This window comes from Drosophila rhopaloa, unplaced genomic scaffold (assembly GCF_018152115.1).
Source record: "Drosophila rhopaloa isolate 14029-0021.01 unplaced genomic scaffold, ASM1815211v1 contig_47, whole genome shotgun sequence".
NCBI classification, from domain to species: Eukaryota; Metazoa; Arthropoda; class Insecta; order Diptera; family Drosophilidae; genus Drosophila; species Drosophila rhopaloa.
In genome coordinates this window covers 1,500,014-1,521,954 of record NW_025335142.1, presented here as the reverse complement: position 1 = coordinate 1,521,954, position 21,941 = coordinate 1,500,014, and the positions used below count along the sequence as shown (strand labels likewise).

At 41.3% G+C, this 21,941-nt stretch overlaps 8 protein-coding genes across 9 annotated transcripts; 7 read left to right on the top strand and 1 right to left on the bottom strand.

Moving 5' to 3' along the window:
* LOC108038296 lies at nucleotides 1–808 on the top strand. The gene is given in 4 exon segments (XM_017115065.2): nucleotides 1–187; nucleotides 319–427; nucleotides 429–478; nucleotides 481–808. Coding segments are annotated over 4 exon segments (375 nt in total). The 3' UTR covers nucleotides 510–808.
* Nucleotides 809–1,260: 452 nt separating this feature from the next.
* LOC108038299 (peritrophin-1) lies at nucleotides 1,261–2,270 on the top strand. Its single transcript, XM_017115067.2, has 2 exons — nucleotides 1,261–1,904; nucleotides 1,964–2,270. The coding sequence occupies exons 1-2, from the start codon at nucleotides 1,347–1,349 to the stop codon at nucleotides 2,165–2,167; spliced, it is 762 nt and encodes a 253-aa protein (XP_016970556.2). The 5' UTR covers nucleotides 1,261–1,346; the 3' UTR covers nucleotides 2,168–2,270.
* Nucleotides 2,271–2,374: 104 nt separating this feature from the next.
* On the top strand, nucleotides 2,375–2,978 carry LOC108038301. Its single transcript, XM_017115071.2, has one exon. The coding sequence runs from the start codon at nucleotides 2,379–2,381 to the stop codon at nucleotides 2,889–2,891; it is 513 nt and encodes a 170-aa protein (XP_016970560.2). The 5' UTR covers nucleotides 2,375–2,378; the 3' UTR covers nucleotides 2,892–2,978.
* On the top strand, nucleotides 2,974–3,763 carry LOC108038295. Its single transcript, XM_017115064.2, has 2 exons — nucleotides 2,974–3,640; nucleotides 3,708–3,763. Exon 1 carries the CDS (start codon nucleotides 3,038–3,040, stop codon nucleotides 3,629–3,631), a length of 594 nt encoding a protein of 197 aa, XP_016970553.2. The 5' UTR covers nucleotides 2,974–3,037; the 3' UTR covers nucleotides 3,632–3,640; nucleotides 3,708–3,763.
* Nucleotide 3,764: 1 nt separating this feature from the next.
* LOC108038294 (probable chitinase 10) lies at nucleotides 3,765–4,658 on the top strand. The gene is made up of 2 exons (XM_017115063.2): nucleotides 3,765–4,379; nucleotides 4,440–4,658. The coding sequence occupies exons 1-2, from the start codon at nucleotides 3,765–3,767 to the stop codon at nucleotides 4,656–4,658; spliced, it is 834 nt and encodes a 277-aa protein (XP_016970552.2).
* Nucleotides 4,659–5,613: 955 nt separating this feature from the next.
* Nucleotides 5,614–6,561, top strand: LOC108038300 (probable chitinase 10). The gene is made up of 2 exons (XM_017115068.2): nucleotides 5,614–5,652; nucleotides 5,715–6,561. Exons 1-2 carry the CDS (start codon nucleotides 5,637–5,639, stop codon nucleotides 6,524–6,526), a joined length of 828 nt encoding a protein of 275 aa, XP_016970557.2. The 5' UTR covers nucleotides 5,614–5,636; the 3' UTR covers nucleotides 6,527–6,561.
* A 454-nt stretch (nucleotides 6,562–7,015) lies between these two features.
* On the top strand, nucleotides 7,016–9,753 carry LOC108038303 (BAG family molecular chaperone regulator 2). Of its 2 annotated transcripts, XM_017115073.2 has the most exons (5): nucleotides 7,017–7,310; nucleotides 7,641–8,140; nucleotides 8,523–8,543; nucleotides 8,599–8,741; nucleotides 9,272–9,753. In XM_017115073.2, the coding sequence occupies exons 2-5, from the start codon at nucleotides 7,869–7,871 to the stop codon at nucleotides 9,646–9,648; spliced, it is 813 nt and encodes a 270-aa protein (XP_016970562.1). In that variant the 5' UTR covers nucleotides 7,017–7,310; nucleotides 7,641–7,868; the 3' UTR covers nucleotides 9,649–9,753. The 2 variants fall into 2 exon arrangements, with proteins under 2 accessions (XP_016970563.1, XP_016970562.1); XM_017115074.2 differs by lacking the exon at nucleotides 7,641–8,140 and having other exon boundaries at nucleotides 7,016–7,594.
* Nucleotides 9,754–9,803: 50 nt separating this feature from the next.
* Nucleotides 9,804–10,829, bottom strand: LOC108038302. Its single transcript, XM_017115072.2, has one exon. The coding sequence runs from the start codon at nucleotides 10,827–10,829 to the stop codon at nucleotides 9,804–9,806; it is 1,026 nt and encodes a 341-aa protein (XP_016970561.1).
* Nucleotides 10,830–21,941: the final 11,112 nt, after the last annotated feature.

The following is a 21,941-nucleotide window of genomic DNA, read 5'->3' as shown; positions in this document are numbered from 1 at the left end:
ATGTCTTTACAACTGAATCCACATATCGTCAGCGCATTGAAAAGTCTTTTGTCTTTTGTTCTGGCTCGATCGATGTTTCCCGTCATCCGCTCTGTCCATCTGTCAATTGCATTTAAAGCAAATATCGCCCATAAGAAATGGGCTATAATAAAGCAATAAATGTACACTGTGCAACAACAAGAGATTGGTTACGTTTGCACTTGTTTAAACAATTTCACAAAGAACTTCAGAGCCCACTACCTGCACTTGTTGATTTTATTTATATTTATATTTTTAACACTTAATTTTTCCTTTTCCCCTTGCAGGTGCACGATGAAGTTAAGCAGCATAGACCGGCAGTGCTTATTTCAGTCTTATCGTCATTGGAAATGCTTGACAATAAATTAGATTTTGTGCAAACTCTCCCGTCCGATCAATCCACTCAGTGGTCCGTCCACCATGATGGTGCAAATAATGGAAAAGAATACCGAAAAAGAAATACACCCCAGGCAAATCGCAGGTTCGTGTGATTTATATCACAACAAAAGGGTGGAGGGGCGAAAAGGAATCACAGATCGAAGATTAGGTACACTTCATCGAGAAAATACTAATCACCATACTATCGAGGAACATTTTATGGGTGCCACTTATAATAATATTATAATACTTAGCATTTCAAGCGAGAGAACTGAAATACTTAATGGGAACTGGAACGTGTTTATAGATAATTTCCTATCTGCATTTTGGCTGGCTTTACCAGAAACTGCTGAATTATTAATGAACGTTAATATAGCTTTTTTGCAGTAGGGTAACTTCCAGTCGCGTCTTCTTATCCAAAGTATTTTTCTGCTTGACGTCTTCGTCTTTGGCTATCCATAAACAAAATACGGCCAATGCGGCGTTGTTGAGGTCAATGATTTCTGTTGCGTTGTCTTTTTCACGCTTTTGACGCTTTTTTCGTTTGCCCAGTTATACGTTTGTATGTCTGTATGTGCGAGCATATTGAATATTAATTTTAAAGTTTTTCGGCTTATGTAAACACATTCAGCAAAATAAGTGGAACCATCGACCGCTGTAATGCCGATTCTGCAAGGCAGATGATGACATAATAGAAGATAGTTGAAAACCAACAACGAGGAGGAGTGATGTTCACTGGGATGAATCACGGCAACCAGAATATTTTGTAATTCATTGAACCTCCGACTAAGTTATCTTGAAGGTTTCTGATAAAATGATATTCAATTAGACTAAAAAGAAATGCATGTCGGCTGCTGATTCTGCGGGAAAAGTCCCAGAAATATGTCCATAAATATAATGGTGAAACAGTGGATCTCTTTCAGTAGAACATTCAAGACGAAACCATCAAAATGTCCAGATATTTGGCCTACCTGTGCCTCGTGCTGTTGTGGAGTGGCCACCTAAATGCCGATCACTTTGAGGAGTGTGAAGGGGTCGACGACGAATCGTTTGTGCAAAGTTGGGAAAGCTGCCAGTCGTACGTTTACTGCCAGGGTGAGGATTCGCTGAAGGGCGATTGCGATAAGGGGGAATACTTTGATTCGGAGACGGGAGGCTGCGATGTTGCTGCCAATGTACAATGCTTTCTGGACGAGGTCGACGAACCTGCAGAGCCGGAACCCGAACCGGAAGTTGAAGAGGAAATCGTACCCGCCACGCCCAAGCCAACGGATCCGCCAATTGAACCACCCAGCGAAGTGGATGTCCTGGACATTGCCCCAGTTGTGAAGCCCAGTTGCCCGACCAGCGATGATCCCAGTCAGGTGATTTTGATGGCCAGCAACGAATCGTGCACCAACTACTATCTCTGCTACCACGGACATGCCATGGAAATGCACTGCACCAATCAGCTGTATTTCAACGCTCTAACCGGACAGTGTGATTACCCGGAGAAAGCCCAGTGTGCGGTAGGTTCTTGATTCAGTTGTTACATCAATCTGTATGTTACATTGAGTATTATTTGCAGCTGGAGGACCCCCGCTCCCACAAATGTCTGCCACACATGACCGAGTTCTTTCCTCATCCGGACAATTGCAACTACTTCTACTACTGCATCAAGGGCTTCCTGACCCTCCAGCAGTGCCCCTTCTACTACGGATGGGACATCGAACGGAGGAGTTGTGTGCAGATAAGTGTGGCGAAATGCTACGGAAACTCCCGTCGAACCTAGAACGGAAACTCCCAGAAACAAATAACTCATTAAGGCTAAGAGAAGTTGTCTACCATTAGCTGATAAGCACTGTATTTATTGATAAGTTACAAGATTGTGGCAACATGAGGCCTTTAATTAAATATAAATTATTAGGAAAAACCTTGATTTGCCCCTAGCTGAGCTATAAAAAGCTTAGCACATCGCTCCGAACCACCACAAAAGATCGAGAATGCAGCAATCTTTGCGCTTTGGCTTGCTACTAATCGTCTACGGCGTATTTCTCGTTGTCTGGGGAATTCATGGCCTGGACATACCCGAATGCCGTGGTCAAAATGGAATCATCAACAATACCCGTCCCAATTGCAGTTTTGCCTACTTAAATTGCTCAGACCAGGATTCGTTATTTTGCTATGATCCCACGTCTTGTAGTGCCAACTTCACTTGTGAACAAATCGACTCGGTAGACAATTCAACTGCGTCACCCAACCAAACAACTCCAATAGTCGTAACCACACCAACACCGACACCGTCACCGTCATCAACCAGCTCACCTTCCGACATTCGACGTGTGTGTCGGCAGGGTGTAACCAGAAGGTTCAGTTATCCGCAAAACTGCAACTATTTCTACTACTGCGTGGATGGCTTTCTTCTGGTGGAGCAATGTCCCATTGGATACGTCTTCGATGCCGAAACTGGGGCATGTGGTCGTCAGCGAGCTTCTGCCGATTGTACGTTAAAATAAAAGGCTAAAAAGAACCAATTAATTAAGCCTCTTGTCGTGTCAAATAAAATCATTATAGCTAGAAAATAAAATGAATTTAGCGTCTTATCAGAGAACAAGCAATCCGAACAGAATTTCCACCTATAAAGAAGGCTCTGATCCGCGAGATGAGACAGTTGAAAGTCTATATGTGGCAGTTGTTGATAGTCTTTGGCTGCCTGTTGCCTGGATATCAGGTGCGGGCGGTTTTCCTTGAGGAATGCAAGGGTGTTATAATCCTCAAAATCCCAAATGAGAATAAGGAATGCAGCGAATATGTTCACTGCGATGGAGACGATTCGTACTACTGCAACGGGGACTGTCGTGAGGCCGTCGAGTGTTATGATAAAGACGTTACTACCAAGGCACCAGTTACCACCTTAAAACCTGTAGAGCCGACCACAAAAAACTCCACATCGGAAGAGCTTCCTGTTCCGGCAAGCACAACCACTGTAACCCCTACAACTAAAGCAGATACCACCTCACCATCGATTTCAACACCGGCAACCACAACTCCAATTCCCAACACCGATGTCCATGTGATCTGCAAGACAAGTGGAAAGAGTGGAGTCTATCCGTATCCAGCCAACAGTAATTACTATTATCAGTGTCTCTCCGGTTATCTGCTACTTCAGCAGTGCCCACAGAACTTTCATTTCGATGAGTCCCAAGGACAGTGTATTTCCAAAAAACCGAATCGTTTATCGGGCTTACACTTGTAAGATTCGCCTGTGAGTCTGTAATAAAGCTATTATCAAACCGTGTTCTTAGGCAAATTAATTTCTGATAAGCATTCAGGTGGTAAAGTCTGCATACGAAATTGATCAGTTTACTTTTCGAAACGAAGCGGAGAAGATGTATCAATCAGTGTTTGGATCCCTCCTGGTCCCGATCTTATTCCTTGGAATATGCCTGGCGGACGTTTTCGATGAGTGTAATGATGGCAATAGCCTGTCGTTCGTTAATTCACCAAAGAGTTGCGCACACTACATTTTCTGCAACGGCGATGAGTCATACGATGGCGAATGTGCGGAGGGCGAATACTTCAGTGCCAATATGGAAATGTGTGAGCCCATGGGCGATATTGATTGTCGGACGGGATCGGCGGTGGAAACGGAAAACAACGCGAATAGCTCAACGGATATTACGTCTGACGTGGAGACCAGTGCAACTCCTACAGGCGAAATCACCACTCTGACTCCGTCAGTGACTGTTACCTTGCGCCCATCAGTCAACCAGAATGGGACCACCAATTCGACTACGATATCTCCTGGCGCAGAGGTTATTGTAACCAACCAATGTCCACAGCTGGATAATCAAAGTCGCATCGCATTGCTGCCAAATCAGAATTCCTGCTCTGATTATTACATTTGCTATCGTGGGGAAGCACTTCCCATGAGTTGTGCCGCCAGTTTGCACTTCAATTCTCGCACTGGCAAATGTGATCATCCGGAAAATGTCAGATGTCTGGTGGGTTTTGTATACTATCTGATGGGGAGTCACATTACTTATCAATCAATTATTTTTTAGACCATGACATCAAATCCTCGGGAGCAGTGCAAACGACACGTAATTGATGTCTATCCACATTCGGGCAATTGCAACTACTTTTACCAATGTCGCTCTGGTTATTTGATGGTGCAGCAATGTCCTTTCTTCTACGGCTGGGATTACGAGAAGCGATCCTGTGTGGCACTAAGTCAGGCCAAATGCTATAACAAAATACAAATGCAAATGAAGCTTAAATAAATATCTATTATAAAATGCAACTATTTTTTCAATGGGCAACATCTGAAAGTTGGGTATTAATATACGCATTACCTAGGCGTATTTGTTTTAGGTGAAGTTGAACGACATTCTTGCCATTCTTTAATTAATTCTTTTGAGTTAAAAGCTAAATATCTCAGTATAATATTAACAAATCGTTTGTAGCATACTTTATTACTTAATTATGGAAGTATTAAGAACATTGTCATCAATTTTACCCTTATTTAGAGTTCAGTTAATTCTAATTTTTATTTTTGAGAAAATAAAATAAATTTACGTGTAACAAAAATCCTTCTTCGGCTAAAATTCGGTTGAATTTTGTATGTACGTCATATGTAAATTCCATCCGAATTTTAAGCGAAAAGATTTCATTTGGATTTAAAAGTGAATAAAAAAATGCAGTAATAAAAAACTCACTATATTTCTTATCATAAAAGCATTTGACCTTGAACTATTCTTAAATTAATCAGAAATTTCTAGTGATTCTTCACAGCTCCGTTTTATCTTTGCAAAATGTGAACCTTGAATTGAAACAACTGCTAAATTTTTTGACAAAAATAGGCCAACCTTCTGGTTCAATAGGAAATGGAACCTTTTGACCGATATGATAGCGTTTTCCTTACAAGGACAACTTTTATCACCGTATCACACAGCCAATTGGTACTGTAGCCTACAATCATTCTTAGCTAATCTCGACTGTCTTGAAATTAAAAAATCCCGTGAGCATTAAAGATGTATCTCAGTGCCAATTTGAGATATCATATCGATTGTTTTGCCAAAACAAAATAAAAACCGCAGCGTTATCAACTCCGTTGACAAGCAATTGAAAATGTTAATTTTCTGATATTGAGTGTGATACTTGGCTGTATCTTGGCGCCGTTTGTGTGGCATATATGCCAAGTTCTCCGGGCATTACGAAATTAGAATAAAACTGCGCTTTACTGGAGTCTGACACGAAAGATGAAGCTTAATACGGGTTAGTAGAATGAACTCTATCTGAAGCTTAAACTTGAAGTGATGACCACTTTTTGTTAACAGGATTATATTTAATGATAAGCTGTGTGCTTGGCTCAGCCCAGAGAAATTTGAAGCTATGGAAACCCACAAATTCGGTGACCATTCGACAGAGTGGAGGGGGCTTTTGTGCCAATCACGTGGCTGGTGACTTCGTGGAGCACGCGGAGGACTGTCACATGTTTTACCTGTGCGTCGAGAACGGAGATGCTGTCCTGGCCTCCTGTCCACCAACCATGCTCTTCAACTCGGAAAGCCGACTTTGCGATGCGGCGGGAAATGTGAAATGCAGAAACGGCACGGATACCAGTATGGAGAATACTTCCCCCGAAGGTGGGGATGGTGATCTGAACAACATGGTCACTGATGCAGCCACCTACTGCTCCACTTTGATGGAACAGCAGTCCAGCGAACGGATTGTTTATGTGGGAAGTTCTAGCAGCTGCAGCAAATATTACATCTGCTACTATGGACAGGCGATACTGCAGGAGTGCAGCTCCCAACTGCATTGGAATGCAGTGACTGGCAAATGCGATGTTCCCGACAGGGCACAGTGCACTCTGGGCGGTCGGGATGATGACCTGCCCTCCGGTGGGAGTTCCAGCTTTCAGCCGGGCGGATCCATTTCGAGTGATCTCATCCACTGTCCGCCCTACGGACAGCATTTGTACCCGCATATGCAGCGCTGCGAGTTCTTCATCTACTGCGTGAAGGGACACGCCAGTCTGCAGCAATGTCCCTTCTACTATTTCTTCGACATTGCCACCAAGAGTTGTCAATGGTCGCGAACGGCGCTGTGTGTCCGCGATTTGAATTTGGCGCCACTAATAAAATAGAAACTATACTTTAACTCATTGGTAAGCACTTATTTTTGAATGGGGACATTTTTAAACTGCCTTTTTTCGAGGTATATATATTATTTTTATTTAACATTACATGTTCTTGTAGAGGTCTACAAAAACAATGAGAAGAAATTACAACGATTTATTTGGCAATTTTGTGTTTAAATAATGCCAATAACCTTTAATGAATAGCGATTTAAATATGGTGCCAAATATAAATATATACTCTTATTCACCTCACTTGGGAACATAATTTTTATCCAGCTGTTATTTATAAAAAGAGATTTAAATCATTAGTATTGATATAAAAAACCGATTTAGTTTTCAAAATCGATATAATTTTCGAAATCTATATATAATATTAATGTTCACAAATATTGCAAATCGACTAACTTAAATTTGGCGCCTATAACATATAGAAACTCCATTTCTTGTGTACACACTGGCTGACGACTATCGGTAGTGACATCGCTCATCGATTTTAAGACTGTTATTTTTGGGCTAGTCGCCAACGGTCTTACAAATCCCACTATATATTGTTAAATTAATCATATTTACGACAATCTAAATGTAAGCGAAACGAAATGTGCAATTGGGCCGAGAAGTAAACAGCAACATGAAACTGAGGGTATATGAAAACGGAGCCTACGAAAAACCTTACTGAACACGAATTTTGCCGTCATCGAACTCAAACCCCAAAACTCGGAAAACCCTCAAAACATTCTTGTTTCAGGGGCAAAGGGTGCATTCAATCGGAACTTCAAGACCCGGGCGGCAGGTAATCTTTGCAAATCCAAAACAGCCACCAGGGTTTCTTTTAGAAAACAGTTGCCGGAAAAACATCCCGAGAGCTTGGGTAGAATCTTCTAGAGAAATTGTGGTTCAGCCAATAATGTTTGAGAATCTGCGTGGTATTTTCTGGAAACGACGTCGTTGCGATACGGACTCGCCCCCGCCAACCCCTCCGCCACCGACCACCCAAGGCCCAGGGATAATACCCGGATATCCGGAGGATATAGACGTCGAGACGCCAGAGCCTCTCTACAGTCCACAATCAGATAGGTAATTGAATTCTTGGCATTCACGTTCCCCCTCTCTCTTCTTGCAGCTTCAGAAACAAATAAAATTAAGCAAAGTAACAGCAACCACAGCATCAAACACTTCGTCACCCACGCGAAAAAAGCTTAAGACATTCCAAAAAAATGAAAACGTAACCGCCAGAGCAGCGGCAAAAACAAAAACCGAAACAGTAGGCAGCTGTCCATCTTGGGTTATAAACACTTGGCCGTATTTTGGAGGGCGGCCGGTTCAAGTCACTCTGGATCAGCCGCAGGATATGGAAGTGGATGCGCCACCAGCGCAGCAAACCAGCGTCAATCATCTCCAGAATCACCAGCACCACCATCATCAGCTGTACCCCCATCTGCAGCACCAGATCTCGCCCAGCGCCTACCACTCGGAGTCGTCAATGAATTTCGATTATTTGCAAGACCTGAGGGCCGGCGCCATGGCCTCCTCATCCACGTCGGGATCCGGAGGAGGAGGCGGCGGTGGCAATGGCGGGAGTGGCTCCTACGGACTCGTCGACGACAGTAGAGCCCTGGACAGGTTGTTATCCCATACTACCTAAAACAAAAATAGAATTCAGACACGAAACCGAAAACTCACAACCTTGTAGCGATCAAATAATTATAAGTTTCTTATCTATTATTTCTTCACACTATATACAGCTACCAGCTTCATTCGATTCTTTTGTTCCATAACAATAATGGTGATAGCTTAAAGTATCTGCTGCGAACGCCCACACAACTCCCAACAAAGAGCTTTGTGTGCGAGCGCCTCTTTTGTAGACCTATTCTGGTTATAATTTCGTAGCTCTATAAGGTTACATTCGATCCGAATAGCAGGGCGATCTAACCATTTAACGTTGCTTGTCTCTTTTCATGACTTAATCACTGATCCGCAACCACACTTAACCAACATGTGACAGACCATATAACGCCAGCGAGAGGTAAAGCTTGATTTTAATAGCCATTAACACTGACTAATCTTCGAGTGACTTGCAGATTCGTTAACATACTCGACCAGTTGGATGCACGGGTGGAGAAACTGCGAAAGGATGCACTCAACTTGCAGGAGAAGAAAGACTACCTCTTGATGTCCATGGATTTGATCAAGAGCAACGAAATGATGCAGAACATGAGCGAGGGTGAGGAATGCATATTAAACTTTTTGGTAGACCATCATAAAACGAGACAAGATTTATTTTTTTTGGAAAATAATATTTGCTTTAGAAAATTAAGCCATGCCATTGCAATAAATATTTGGTGAATGAGCTCAAACAACGTCCCATATTTTCAGGAGTTAATATGTTTGCCCGGTTACAAACAATGTTCACCACCTATTAAGAATAAATTTCTTTCTGCCTAAAAGCATATTGCATTTTGCAGATAAAAGATATGTTAGTAAAAAAATGGTGATTTTTAGACTTTTAAACCTATATTTGTGAATATTTTTACAACCTATTAAATAAATATTAATTAGCCTTTATTTTAGTACAAAGTATTCCCAAACTAAAAAGGCTGAATTTAAACTGAATTAATACGTATTGATTATAAAAACCATTGAAACAAAAGTTGTATGAAAATCAGATTTGAGTATATAATATTAACTTTGACACCCTGAAACCAAACTACTCTTCTTATATTTAAAGATTAACTAATTTGTATTTTATTTTAGCCGAACGCGAGGAGATCATGTTGTACATTCAGCGAGTTAGCTCACGTTTGGGCACCGTGGAGCTGAATGTGCGCACTGTGCGCGACAACTCGCAGGAGGACTCCCTCAGCCAGATAAATGCTTTGATCGACACTATGATCAAAATGGGCGATCCCGTGATCGCGCGCCAACGTTGCCAGTTGTACTTAAATGCCTGCTGCAGCAGCTCGATGGATCCATCCGGACAAATGGACACACTGCCTGAGGCGGATTTGGGACCCGTCGATAAGAAATTTGAGAGCGTTCTGCTCGGCTGCACCCTGGACGATCAGAAGAACATTAAGAAGCGGCTACAAGCCTTAATGGGTTATTTGAATAAGCAAACTGTTAACCATTAATTTAATTGTTTTTGGTCCATTAACTATTCATAGCATAATCAACAAACCAAACGAATTACATCACCAAGCCAGACGAAACGAATAATAAACAAAACATATACACAAGGCCGAAGGTTTTTTGAATTACATATAAGTTATATTTGTATTTGCTATTATTAGCTAGGGAAGCACATGTCCTTGGCATTTAAGACCCGATCACTAAGCACCCACAAAGCATCGTTGGAGCTGAAGAATATCTGCTGGATGTTCTTCGATGTGATATATATGATTTCATTGCCCTCGGCTGTGATGTTGGATAGTTTGGCACATCGCACTACGGCTCCGAATTTGGGGATCACATAGTACAAGGTTCCGAAATTGTCGATGATCATACTGCTACTGCTGCCGAGAAGGCTGCCCAAATGGGTGAGTTTGATGGTCTTCTCTATTGAACTCGAGAGCAATTCCTTTTTGCCCTCTGTTTCCAGTCTGTCCATGGTGCTGTAGAGGTCACCATTTTGATCGGAGAGGATGAGTTCACCCTGGAGACCGAATGTGAAATCCACCGGCTCAATGGGAAACGACTGGTTCATGTTCTCGTACTTGTGACTTTGTAGTGAGCGACGTTGCCAAGTCTGTTCCAGGATGTCGTACGCGACCACTTCCGGAGCCTGACCCAGAATGAAGTATATGTGGCGCTCCTGTTCGCATCTCGGACCCTTGGGTCCCATTCGCACCACCAGAGATTCGGTATCGTTGGCGCCTATATATTGCCCGCAATCGATTCTCAATACCTCCGCATTGTTGCGTATCAAATCGAAGACAAACAGTCGCGGCGAGCACTTGGTTCCCGGGAATCCAATGTCCATGACCCACAGTCGACTCAGTGCATCCACCTGGGACCAGTGGGCCTGCTGCAGAAGTGAGCAATCATCATGGTCCCCATTTGCGTGAACATCGCCGTGGGGAAACACCACAGTGGGCATGGGAAAGTACGAAACCGGCCACTGGGCTTCGATGAGAGTGGGAGATTCATTACTTTCCACATTGACACTGAGAAAAACTCGCGAGAAATGCATCGACAGGTGGCGCACGTAATAACTGGATTCGTTTGGGTCGGATTGGGATAGCAGCCAGGATTCAGTGGCTAAGGCCAAAAAAACTATAAGAAATCCCGAACAGAGGACTACTTGTGTCACCATCTTTCAGCCCGAATTCACACTGAGCTTAGAGTCAGTAGTCTGCTTACGTTGTAAGTGCCCTAAGAAGTCCATCAAATTGTCTACATCAGCAGTTGGTATCAAGTGACTGTGTCGTGAAAAAATCCGAATATCGGCGACCTGCATTAATGGGGACCTACATTGTGAGTTTTTCTCTATTTACCTATGGCTGCAAGCAAAAAAAGTTCACAAAATTAAGCTTAGAAAAAATTTACGTTACTATATAACGCAAAATTACTTACATTAAATTCAAAAGAAAGAATTCTTATTTTTTTTTATCTGCACAAATTATTTGGACACTTTTAAAAGACTTTTATCAACTTCCTATTGTGTTGAAGTATAAAACTAACTATTGCGGCGCGCTCCCCTGTTATTAATATTTCGATTTATAATGACTCCCATGTTTTTATATTTTATTTCATTTAATTTTTTTTAGAGTTTAACCTATTCTGTTTGAAATTGGCTTCAATTCACAGCGTTTTTAAATTTTGTTAAATCCTTTGAATTAAATGAATTATCTTTTGAAACTGAAAAAATGCCTGTGGCGATTTTAAACTATTAGGATTCAGAGAAAATTATTTAAAAATGCAGACCTCGGCGTTGGAAATCTTAACTGCATTTTTATTTATGTGCTTAAGAAAAAACAAAATTTAAAAAAAAATCGAGAAAAATATTTAATATCTTTGGTCTACGAATTGATATTCAACAAACATATTGGAAATGGGTAAACTTTAAATGGACTTGTCACCACTTGCTTATAAAAAAATTTCTCCAAGGAATTTCAATCTACATTTGAATGAAACTTTTCCAAAAGTCTTCTTTCTATTCCAGGTAGTGTCGGATCGGACAACTATATAAAAACAACAACAAAAATAAATTTAAAAAAATGTAGTTTAGATTTTTTTTTAATGTATACGGATATATTCTGATTTTTTTTTAGTTTATTGTAATTCTTAGATGTTTTGTTCATATGATATGCGTCACTCAACCTCGATAAGGTTCTTGTTAACTGAACCTACCTTAAGTGTTTGTTTCAAACGATTACTTGTCACCACTTGCTTGTAAATTTGAAAATTTCTCCAAGGAATTTCAATCTACATTAGTCTCTCAGTTTTAGAGTGATTTGAATGAAACTTTTCCAAAAGTCTTTCTGTTCCAGGTAGTGTCGGATCGGAGAACTATATAAAAACAACCAAAAACGAGGACGGAAGCTAACTTCGGCAAGCCGAAGTTTTAATACCCTTGCAGACTTTGACGAAATTGCTAAAAGTTAAAAAGTAGCGAAAGGAATAAGGTATACATAAGTAAACTAGATTTGCATCGTTTCAAGTCAATTGCTTTTATACTGCAAAAATGTCATATACAAATAGAAAAAAATGGATACTTTCGCAGCCTTTAACAATTTTTCCTATCTCCTTTAAGATATAGACACTGCGCTTACACACTGCGCGAAATATTCTGATAATCATCAAATTTGGACCGATTTCACCCTATTGTTCCTATGGGAGCTATAGGATATAGACGTCCGATCGGCACGCGCTTTCACCTTGATCAATGTATGCATAAAAAAATAGGATTTGGAAAGATTCATGTCAATAGCTTGTATACTGCGTGAAATATCCTAAAAATCATTAAATTTTAACCGATTTTACCCTTTTGTTCCTATGGGAGCTATAGGATATAGACGTCCGATCGTCACGCGCTTTTACTCTAATCAAGGTACGCATAAAAAAATAAGATTTGGAAAGATTTATGTCAATAGCTTTTACACTGCGCGAAATATCTTTCATTCTTGCAAGTTATATCCGATTGTTCCTATGGGAGCTATAGGATATAGACATCCGATCGGGGCGGTTTTCAAACTTGATCTGCGTACACTTGTTTTAGGACGACTGTGAAAGTTTCAGATCGCTAGCTTTTAAACTGAGCTCGCAAACGGTATTGAAACAGACGGACAGACGGACAGACGGACGGACGGACAGACGGACAGACGGACAGACGGACATGGCTATATCGACTCCCCTATTGATCCTGATCAAGAATATATATACTTTATAGGGTCGGAAACGTCTCCTTCACTGCGTTACAAACTTCTGACCAAAATTATAATACCCTCTGCAAGGGTATAAAAAAAATTTAAAAAAATGTAGTTTAGATTTTTTTTAATATATACGGATATATTCTGATTTTTTTAGTTTATTGTAATTCTTAGATGTTTTATTCATATGATATGCGTCACTCAACCTCGATAAGGTTCTTGTTAACTGAACCTACCTTAAGTGTTTGTTTCAAACGATTATTTTAAAAGGTAATTAGTGCTTGTGTTTTTTAGTGGCAGTAAAATATTATCAGAGCTTTCCACTTTTACTGACAGCTATAAAGATTATTTTCAGAGTACTAATTTTCGGTTGGGTATTGCCAGAAGGCTTGAGTAAACCCCCCAAAAACTTAAACTCAATCATTGATTAGCTTTCATTTTTACGTGCAATCTTGAATTAATCTATTAAACAGCAAAATTATTTCCTGCTTAGTAATATATACTGTAACGAACCGCTACACTTATTAATACAAATCAGGCTGGATGTTGTCTCGAGATACCAGCGCACGCGAAAAAATATATCCGGCTCTGGCTCTTCGGCTATGGGTGTGATGGTCTTGCTGTTACCTCGGAATGCCTTCCCTAATAATAACTAGATACTCGCGTGCATCACCAAACTGAAACCGGGTTAGAGAAACACACACATTAAATCATCACTTTATATTCCCTACTTTCCCATTTTGGCTGACTTCTCCTTTTCGCCTCCCTGGATGTTGTGGAGGTCCTGGTCTTGCCCACCCTACCAATGGTCGCTCATATCCTCAGAGCTTAACAGCCTGAGCGACCCCTTTAACAAGTGCTACTCTACATTATAAGACAACGCTAGCTGCGGCCACTTTTCACCTTAGCAAAACATTATAACATTTTATTAATAACTAGATATATAAACCATTTCTTAAATTAAACCGTAAAAAGACAGGCATAAAATAAATAAATAAATATAAACAATGAATAAATATATATATATAAGTTAAAATAGGATAAATAATGGGTGTGTAAGGCAATTTAAAAAAACTTGTTGGTTGATGCAAACATGGTTAACTGAGGCATGGGGATCATATCACTCGAGAGAAAAATCTTCATATTTTATTTAATTTGTTTCTAATCCAATTTTGACTTTAACTTTATTTTCACCATTTAAACTGAAGGATGCATCACGATATTCATAATCAGCTTTTAGTTCAATCTGAATTCAATTTAATTTACTTTACTTTTTTTTTTTGAGTGTAGCAATTTTTTTTGTTTCTTTATTTCTCCATATTCGTTTTTTTCTTTTAGGTTAGCATTATAGACTTTAAGCTATTTCTTTTGACTTTTCTTATAAGATTTTGTATAGATTTTCTTTTTAAAAACTCACCACACTTATGTCCATCCACCGACGAAAGCGCTTTCCTCGTTGACGATGGCTAAATAAGGTTGAATAAGGGAAACACACTCACAGAGACATATATATTTTTTAAATCAGGAATTAAATAAAAAGCGGAATGTACAGCCCGTGAAGACCTTCTGATGGCATCAGCACTACCTTCTCCGGGATATGAATAGGAATTTATCCCCAAACCACACTTTCACCGAACAAAATAAAATCAAATTTTTTTTCTCTACTTTTGACGAACGAACACTTATTACATAACTTAAACCGAATTTTAAACCTAAACTTCCCGCTTATCCGTGGCGAGTACTCCGATAACCCTTCCGACCGGGATTTGGCCGAAACGGCGAGGATTTTCTTGGCCTAAGTATGGTCTTTCTAACTCCCCGAGAATTACTTTTAAAAGCACAGACCGTAGCCGCGACGTCGCATGCGCACTCCGAGCAAAGAGAAACTGATAAATCGGTTCGATCGAACCTGTGTTTAGTTCGCCTCGATTAAACGGCTCGATGGTCAGACGGCGCCTAGCTCACTTTTCTGGCTTATGAAATTTGGGGCTGACACACCGGATAATGGGGATGATTAAAGATGGAAATATGAATAGACACTTCGTTTCGCCCTTCCTTGTGCGCTGTTGTTCCGAGTTGAATATCTGGCGTGGAGGTTGCTCGCTCGTTATGTGAACTGCGCGGGCGCCCGTTCGTCTCGATCGAACTCGCCTTTATTTTACTTTGCCGCCTTCGAACATCAATCCAACGGTGGCCCTTTTTATGAGGCTTAAAGCCAAATTGTTTAACTCCTTCCCTTCGGCACTAAAGTGAGATCACTCGCGTGTACTTTCGAATTTTAATTTAGTCACTGCGAATTCTCGACTTCACTCTGCTGCTGCCAAACGGAAAAAAAAGAACACGCCGCCGGAAAAGTGGCGGTAACCCCAGATCGAATTCAGGGTGAATGCGGAGACAGTTGACACTTGCCACTGTTGCTCTCTCGCGGCTATCCTACCGATATCTACTAGTCTCTTATCAACTCTAGTGGCAACGCAATACCTTCTCTCCAACATCCAACAGATGGCGCTAGAAAAGTATCTTTTTTTCCGAGCAAGCGCTACAAAAATACCCCCCCATCAAGATCAGACTTGGGGCAAATACTCCAAGGCTGAGAACACCACAGCTTGCGAGGCTACTGTTTAATATCCTTTGCATGGAACCTGCCCACATCATGCCCCTGTAGGTCCTCGAGATCATAATAAGCTTGCCCAATCCTTTTCTTTACTCTTGCTTTCACGAAAGCTGGACCCAATTTCGCATTATAACCAGCTGCGAAATTGCTCTGTTTGAAGTTTCTTCGATAGACCTCTTGACCTTCCCTAAAAGATACTTCTCTTGACCGCAAATTATACCTATTCTCATTCTTTTCAAACTGTTTTTTCATCACCTCTAACGCTTTACTGCGGACAAGTTCTAGAGAATCTTCCTTTGAGAATGCCAACGATCTATCTTCGAGCAAATTGAGAGCTCTTAGCAACTTATACGTGGCACCAGTTGAAATGAAATGTTGTCCAAAAATCATATAGTAAGGTGAAGTCCCTAAACTCGAGTGAACTGCTGACCTGAGAGCACAGCAAATGCTGCTTAGCTGCTCATCCCAATCCTTTTGGTCGCTACGCACATACGATCGTATGGCAGCAATCACCGATCGATTTACCCGCTCTGATGCATTAGCTTGGGGCGAGTAAACAGCAGTGCGAGTATGAGATATCTGGTACTCTCTTAAGAGTTTCTGGAAGGCCTCCGACTTAAATTGTGACCCATTATCTGAAATTACAGTCTCGGGGACACCAAAAGTATGGAATAGGTCTTGCTGCATATATTTAACTACTACGTCAGCTGTTAGTTTTTTCACTGCCTTCAGAAACACAAACTTGCTGTAGTGATCTAGCACAATAAATATTCCTATGTTTCCGCTCCTTGATCGGGGATACGGACCCAAAAAGTCGACGTATAATTTCTGAAAAGGCCTTGCAGACTCTGGAGCTTTTCCCATTGGTGGTCTTAATATACAATTTGGAGCCTTAGTCATTTTACATGTCTCGCACGCCTGAATATACTCCTTCACGTCCTTCACCAGTCGTGGCCAATAGTAATACCTTCTTAGCCTCTCCAACGTTTTATGAACACCCCCATGTGAAGCTAAAGGATCATCATGTGCATTTTTGAGGACGTCGGGCACCAGTCCTATAGGAATCCACAACTTCCAACAAAAGTTATCGTGAATCGGATCCCCAGACAAGTGTTCCGTTTTTCTATATATAAATCCATCCGCTACTTTTAAATCGGGCAGACTGCTCGCGTTGGCTCCAATTTTCTCGCTTAGATCAACATAGTCAGGATCGCTAAAGTGCTTGGATTCGAGATCAACCAATAATCCATGACTGGCATCTACGGCAGCTATCTCTTCTTCATTGACCCGGGACAAGGCGTCAGGAACTACATTGAGCTTACCGCTTCTATGCTCAATTTTAAAATTGAAACCCTGGAGTTTCAATGCCCACCGAGCAAGCCTAGAATGCAGATCTGTCTGCGACATTAGCCACTTGAGAGACGCGTGGTCCGTGATGACTGTGAAATCATGACCCTCAACATATGCCCGAAACCGTTTTATGCATATTATTGCAGCCAAACACTCTTTTTCGCTGACCGTGTAAGACTTCTGTGCTTTGTTCAATTTTTTCGAGACAAATGCTATCGGACATTCTTCGCCACTCTCCGATTTCTGCACTAAAACCCCTCCTACTCCGGAATTACTGGCATCGCAATGAATATAAAATGGCTGGCTAAAATCTGGGCTACGCAAAACTGGGGCCGAACACAGCATTTCCTTTAATTTCTTAAATGCTTCCTCACCTTCAGGAGTCATTATAAATTTCTGCCTGGGCTTCAAAAGATCCGTCAAGGGTGCTGACACGGCTGCAAAATTGCTGATGAATTTTCGGTACCACCCGACCATTCCAAGAAATCTTCTCAATGATTTTAGCGTCCTAGGCAATGGAAAATCCGTCATTGCCGATATTTTATCTGGGTCCGTCCGCACTACCCCTTCTCCTACAATGTGGCCCAAATACCTGACGCTTTTTACACAAAATTTGCTTTTCTCCACGTTCAACGTTAACCCAGCAGCCTTTATATGGCTAGCAACGGAACTCAAAACGCTTAAATGACTCTCAAAACTATCTGAGACAATGAGCAAATCATCAAGATATACAAAAACTTCGTTCCTGAGTTCAGCCGGTATCACCTTGTCCATTAATCTAGTCATCGTCTGGGAAGCGTTCGTAAGGCCGAAAGGCATGACTTTAAATTGGTATAGTGGCTTCCCCGGGATTGTAAAGGCAGTTTTATCGCGCGACGACGGATCTAAAGGGATTTGCCAATAGGCATCTTTGAGGTCGAGACTAGAAATGAAGTTAGCTTTGGGAAGACGACTAAGTATTGCATCTATTTGTGGTAAAGGATATGCGTCCCTTTTTGTAACGGCGTTCACTTTTCTACTATCGAGGCAAAGGCGCACCTTTCCTGGCTTCTGCACCAACACAACCGGCGAAGACCAAGGACTATCAGACTCCTCAATCACACCGAGCTTAATCATTCGGTTAACTTCTTCGTAGAGCAACTTCTCCACAGCTGGCGAAACCGGAAAGTGCCTTTGTTTTACGGGCTTGGCGTCTCCGACATCGATAGAGTGAGACAGAATGCTAGTTTTTCCTAGTCCCAAATCCGCAAAAGAAGGAAATCTACCAACGACTGCTTGCAAATCGGCTTGTTGAGTACTAGACAGGATATGAGCATCACAGATAAGCTCATCGAAATTCATCTCGGGTGGCAAAAGCTCAAAAACGGTCCAGAAGTCTATCCCTAAATACAAATCCTGGCTCAATGAGGGAATAATATATAATTCTAATTCTTTAACCTTTCCTTCATACTGAACTGGTGTCTTAAAACGTCCTATGACCTTTTGCTTTTGACCGTCGGCTGTATTTGCTGTGGTTGCCACTCTCTTAAACGGTACTCTCTGTCTGAGAATTTGTTGGGCCAAACTCCCTCCCACGGCACTCATTGATGCACCTGTATCTAAAAGACCAAGTACAACTCTATCTAGCATCCGAATCTCAGCGTACGGGCGTCTATCCTGATTCTTATATCTAATAGCATTAATAGCTTTGGCCGCTTGCCAAAAATCTCTAATTCTTCTCGCATTCCGAGAGATAGTTCTAACTGGGTTTGCTGTAAAATCTGATGATGATTTATTTTTCATTAGCTGTGGCCAAAAGGTTTGAGATATCCCCTCTCTGCCTGACTCGGGTGCGCTTAAAGCTACTTCTGGTTGACAACGGAATCCGCTGGCCTTTCTCGGAGAACACACGGCTGTTGCCGGGGTCGTGTGTTCAACCTCGGGTTTTTTTGACACCTTTGGCAGGCATCCTTGTAGGTATCAGCCAAGCCGCATCCAAAGCAAAATACCCTTTTTTTCATCTTGCATTGCTGATACCGATGACCCTCTTGCTTACAATTCCAGCACACCAACCCGAAAGCCTCTACCCGTGGTACCTGATTCGCTTCCGAAAATTCCGAAGCGTCCTCACAATCTTGTACTAACTCAGATACTTGCGTCCGATATGGAGCTGGCTTTTGGTAACCATAAGTACGCTTCACGTCCTCAAGAAAACCTTCCCTACGCCGACAAATATCCCTTAGCTTCTGCACAGATTCTATGCTTACATTCAAAAGCTCGTGCCTGATTTCCGGTCGTAAGTTTCTGCGAAGCGTTTCGATTAGATCCTTTTCTGGCATGGGTACTTCCAGGCAGTCCGTGATTTGCACAATGGCATCGTAGAACGAGTCGAAACTTTCCCTATCTTTCTGCTTTCTATCTCGTATTGACTCTCTCAGATCCACATCATTACGCGTATCTCGATACTGTTTGTGTAAAGCTTCAGTAAGCAAATCCCACCTTGAGCTATCCGATGTTTTATGAAAGCGCCAATAAAATTCGCGAGCCTTTCCCTCGAACAGTACACTGGCGTTGCCGCATAGCAAGTCAAACCTTGAATTAAGCGTTTGGCGTGTTAACGCCTCCACCCGATATAGAAACTTATCCACACTTAACCCTTCTTTGTCTCCATTGAAACGCAACTTCCAACTACTAATGATCTGTCCGACCTTATCGGGACGACTGCTCAAATCAGAGCTTGTAAAAGCTGAAATGGGCCTCTCCGGCATTTCGATCTCCCCCCATATCCGACGGTGCTCTGAAATTATGGACTGCTTCTTGTCTTGACGGCTCTTGAATATGGGCAGATAAAGTTGCCTGAATTATTGGTGCCATCCGATCAGTTAATTGGATTAGCAGTTCATTTTGCATCGCTTTCAGCTGCTGCGCCACAATGATACTGATAGCCTCAGAGTCCGCTGCACTGGTTGCTTGTTTACTAGTTGATCCTTTTTGCTTACTGCTTTCTCCTTTGGGATGGCAACCAGGGCAACTGCCCTTAGCCTTTATTTGAATTTCTAAACAATCCTTGTGGAACTCGTGGCCGCATTTGGCACGGGCTACTTGGTCCGCCGACAACAATTTGTCGCAAATCACACATTTTGACGGCCCTGAAGCGTCTAAATCCATTATCTCTTAGCGACCTTTTATTTAAATTACCAAAACGAAGTAAAAATATGGTGATTCTACGCGTTACACCGAGCGAGAGTTTACAACGACTCGAACCAAGGTACCAGGAATGAGAAAGATATAAATTCCTAGATATAAATACATGAAAATTTATCCAAGTTCCGATCCACCAGATCTACTTAGTTCAAACAAGTTTGATCAAACCGGTAGCTTGAGCATCAAACTTGGACTTAAAAATGTTGATTTTTTTCTTTAGGTTGTATGCTTTTTAAGTTCAACAGTTTAATAAATAATTTCTGATCTGAAGTTGTTCACTAGATACGATAAATAAAGACAAAGATAAATATATAAAAACGATAAAACAATAACGAAAATCAATATCAAAAGTCTGGCCAGCAAGCATAGCTAGTTGCTTGCAATAATAATGCACTTTTATACAACCAAAAGGTTTCGATCAGCACAAAAAGGAATTGGGAAAAAAAAATTGGCGAGCATTGCTTATCGCTAATCAGCAGCGCGAAGAGTCCGCCGTGGTCAAACAAAATTCTGTCTGCGGTCCATGCGGCTGACACTTCTACTCTTCCGTTTATGTTGGGCATATGTCTTCCGCTATTATCCGTGGCCTGAGTGTCTCTTTTGAAAGATTAAAGCTCAGTGTGTCCTATGCGAATATTAACCGGAAACTATGTCCCATCTATGAAAATGGTCGTGCCCCTTTGTCTATGCATATCATCCGTGGTCAGCTGCTTCGCTTATGAAAGCAAATGCACCTGCTAGTCCTATGCGTTTGATGTGCCTGACTCGGGTTGCACTGTGTAGGGTATACACACGTCTGTATGCTTCCTACCTCGATGTTGTCGTCTGCGGTCGGCTAGGCAATTCAATCTGATCCCTCTTCTTTTCAACTTCTGTTCCGTTTTCCTATGCTTCCGAACAACTCCGAGTGGAAACCAACATATGTTTTTCTAGCAGCTGGGGCAACCTTGGGTAAATGACTGAACGTAAACACTGACTGGTATTAGCCCACCCCCTGACTGATAGAAAATTTTGAACAGCGATTATGTAATATGTGTGTGTGTGAGTCACTTATAATCCTATATGTGGCCAACACGTTAGGGCGCCAATCTTTTTATTATTATTATTTATTTTATAATTCATAACTGTAACGAACCGCTACACTTATTAATACAAATCAGGCTGGATGTTGTCTCGAGATACCAGCGCACGCGAAAAAATATATCCGGCTCTGGCTCTTCGGCTATGGGTGTGATGGTCTTGCTGTTACCTCGGAATGCCTTCCCTAATAATAACTAGATACTCGCGTGCATCACCAAACTGAAACCGGGTTAGAGAAACACACACATTAAATCATCACTTTATATTCCCTACTTTCCCATTTTGGCTGACTTCTCCTTTTCGCCTCCCTGGATGTTGTGGAGGTCCTGGTCTTGCCCACCCTACCAATGGTCGCTCATATCCTCAGAGCTTAACAGCCTGAGCGACCCCTTTAACAAGTGCTACTCTACATTATAAGACAACGCTAGCTGCGGCCACTTTTCACCTTAGCAAAACATTATAACATTTTATTAATAACTAGATATATAAACCATTTCTTAAATTAAACCGTAAAAAGACAGGCATAAAATAAATAAATAAATATAAACAATGAATAAATATATATATATAAGTTAAAATAGGATAAATAATGGGTGTGTAAGGCAATTTAAAAAAACTTGTTGGTTGATGCAAACATGGTTAACTGAGGCATGGGGATCATATCACTCGAGAGAAAAATCTTCATATTTTATTTAATTTGTTTCTAATCCAATTTTGACTTTAACTTTATTTTCACCATTTAAACTGAAGGATGCATCACGATATTCATAATCAGCTTTTAGTTCAATCTGAATTCAATTTAATTTACTTTTTTTTTTTTTTTTGAGTG